The sequence below is a fragment of the Notothenia coriiceps genome, unplaced genomic scaffold (genome assembly GCF_000735185.1).
Source record: "Notothenia coriiceps isolate Sejong01 unplaced genomic scaffold, NC01 NC01_scaffold00013600, whole genome shotgun sequence".
Lineage (NCBI taxonomy): Eukaryota > Metazoa > Chordata > Actinopteri > Perciformes > Nototheniidae > Notothenia > Notothenia coriiceps.
Genome location: NW_011346301.1, coordinates 3053 through 4474, shown reverse-complemented (window position 1 = coordinate 4474; position 1422 = coordinate 3053). Strand labels below are relative to the sequence as shown.

The 1422-nt window shown below is 33.9% G+C and overlaps 1 protein-coding gene across 1 annotated transcript; it reads left to right on the top strand.

The window, feature by feature from the left end:
* Nucleotides 1–489: 489 nt before the first annotated feature.
* Nucleotides 490–964, top strand: LOC104948067 (ribonuclease-like). Its single transcript, XM_010774226.1, has one exon. It carries the CDS (start codon nucleotides 496–498, stop codon nucleotides 913–915), a length of 420 nt encoding a protein of 139 aa, XP_010772528.1. The 5' UTR covers nucleotides 490–495; the 3' UTR covers nucleotides 916–964.
* Nucleotides 965–1422: the final 458 nt, after the last annotated feature.

Here is a 1422-nt window from a genome sequence, read left to right as displayed (position 1 = left end):
AAGTTTTGTATTTTCTTATTACTCTCCCTTTTATAATGCTGCAGTCGGTAAGAGTTTAACATTGATTTTTTGTTGTTCCTCATGACTGTGCTCGATGTTGTCTTACCTGATTTATCTGCAGGTCTGTAACACGTAAAAGCTAAATACAAAACAATGTTTTTAGCAACACTCATTCAATATGTATTTCAATTTCTTAAGACACCTTTAATCTCAACAAACAATATGTCCAACAAATATGTATATATTTTAACTCTGCAAAATAGGACAATATAAAAAGAAAAACAACCATAAAATGCATTTTAATATAATACGAGTCCATTGATTTCATCGTGTTGAGTACTTGTAACAAGTATAATTTGATAACAGTGCGCTACAAAACCACGTCTCATAAAATGTAATTGCATACGGTAAATATTCATTATAATAAGTACTCATTTATGCTGCCATTCATTCTCTAACAAAAGTTTTTCCCCTTATTTTCTTCACCAGGGAATCATGTGGATCTCATTTGCTTGTTTGCTGTTGCTTTCTGCTACAGTGAGCTCTATGAATGGGCCTCACAACAAATTTGTAAAACAGCACATCATCAAGAAAATGAATGTAAACAGGTGTGACAAGGAGATGGGGAGGAAAGAGATCACCGAAACTGACAGTAGCACGTGTAAGGACACCAATACCTTCATACTAGCAACCAGCCGCGAAGTCACAAAAGTATGTGGGAAAGCAGGAAAGCCATATGATGGTGGTTTGACCATAAGCACCCAACCCTTCCCCATTGTCGTCTGCAGACTGAAGACAGGGAACAATAAACCCAAATGTCAGTACAAAGGTAAAAGTGACACCAGGTACATTGTAATCAGATGTGAAGGAAAGTACCCAGTGCACTTCGCCAAAGACGTTTTTTCCCTTGGTTAACGACTAACTGCTCACTGTTATTCGCAATATAATAAAATACATTTAAAAGCTTACGATTGTCTTTTCTTTTTTCATGCATAAAGGTGCAAAATAATTACAGAAACAGAAAGGCTGCATGTAAAAGTTATATTGCGATTTGTGAATGCAATATTATAATATAAATGCTTTCATGGGTATACTTGATTAGTTATCGAAAGGAAAATGCACAGACTACTCCTCATTTTAAAAGGTGTATTTCTCAAGTCATTCATACAAAACTAAAGTAACATAAGTTCAAAAACTGGAACATTAAAGCACTGTTTTCAAAATAACAATAAAATAATAAATAATATTTAAGAACATTTAATGAATAACAACAGAGATATCCTCTTTCAAACTAATGGCATTTATGCAAACTGCTTTGGGCCGATTTCTCAACAGTAGAACAATGAATATCACCACTGTTTCCTAATGTGTGATACATTACTTTGGAAAAGGTTTTTGTGGGAAAAAGTTTGTCTGATATAA

Excerpts from the sequence above, each read along its gene's own strand:
- LOC104948067 (XM_010774226.1), top strand. The coding sequence starts at position 496 with ATGTGGATCTCATTTGCTTGTTTGCTGTTGCTTTCTGCTACAGTGAGC.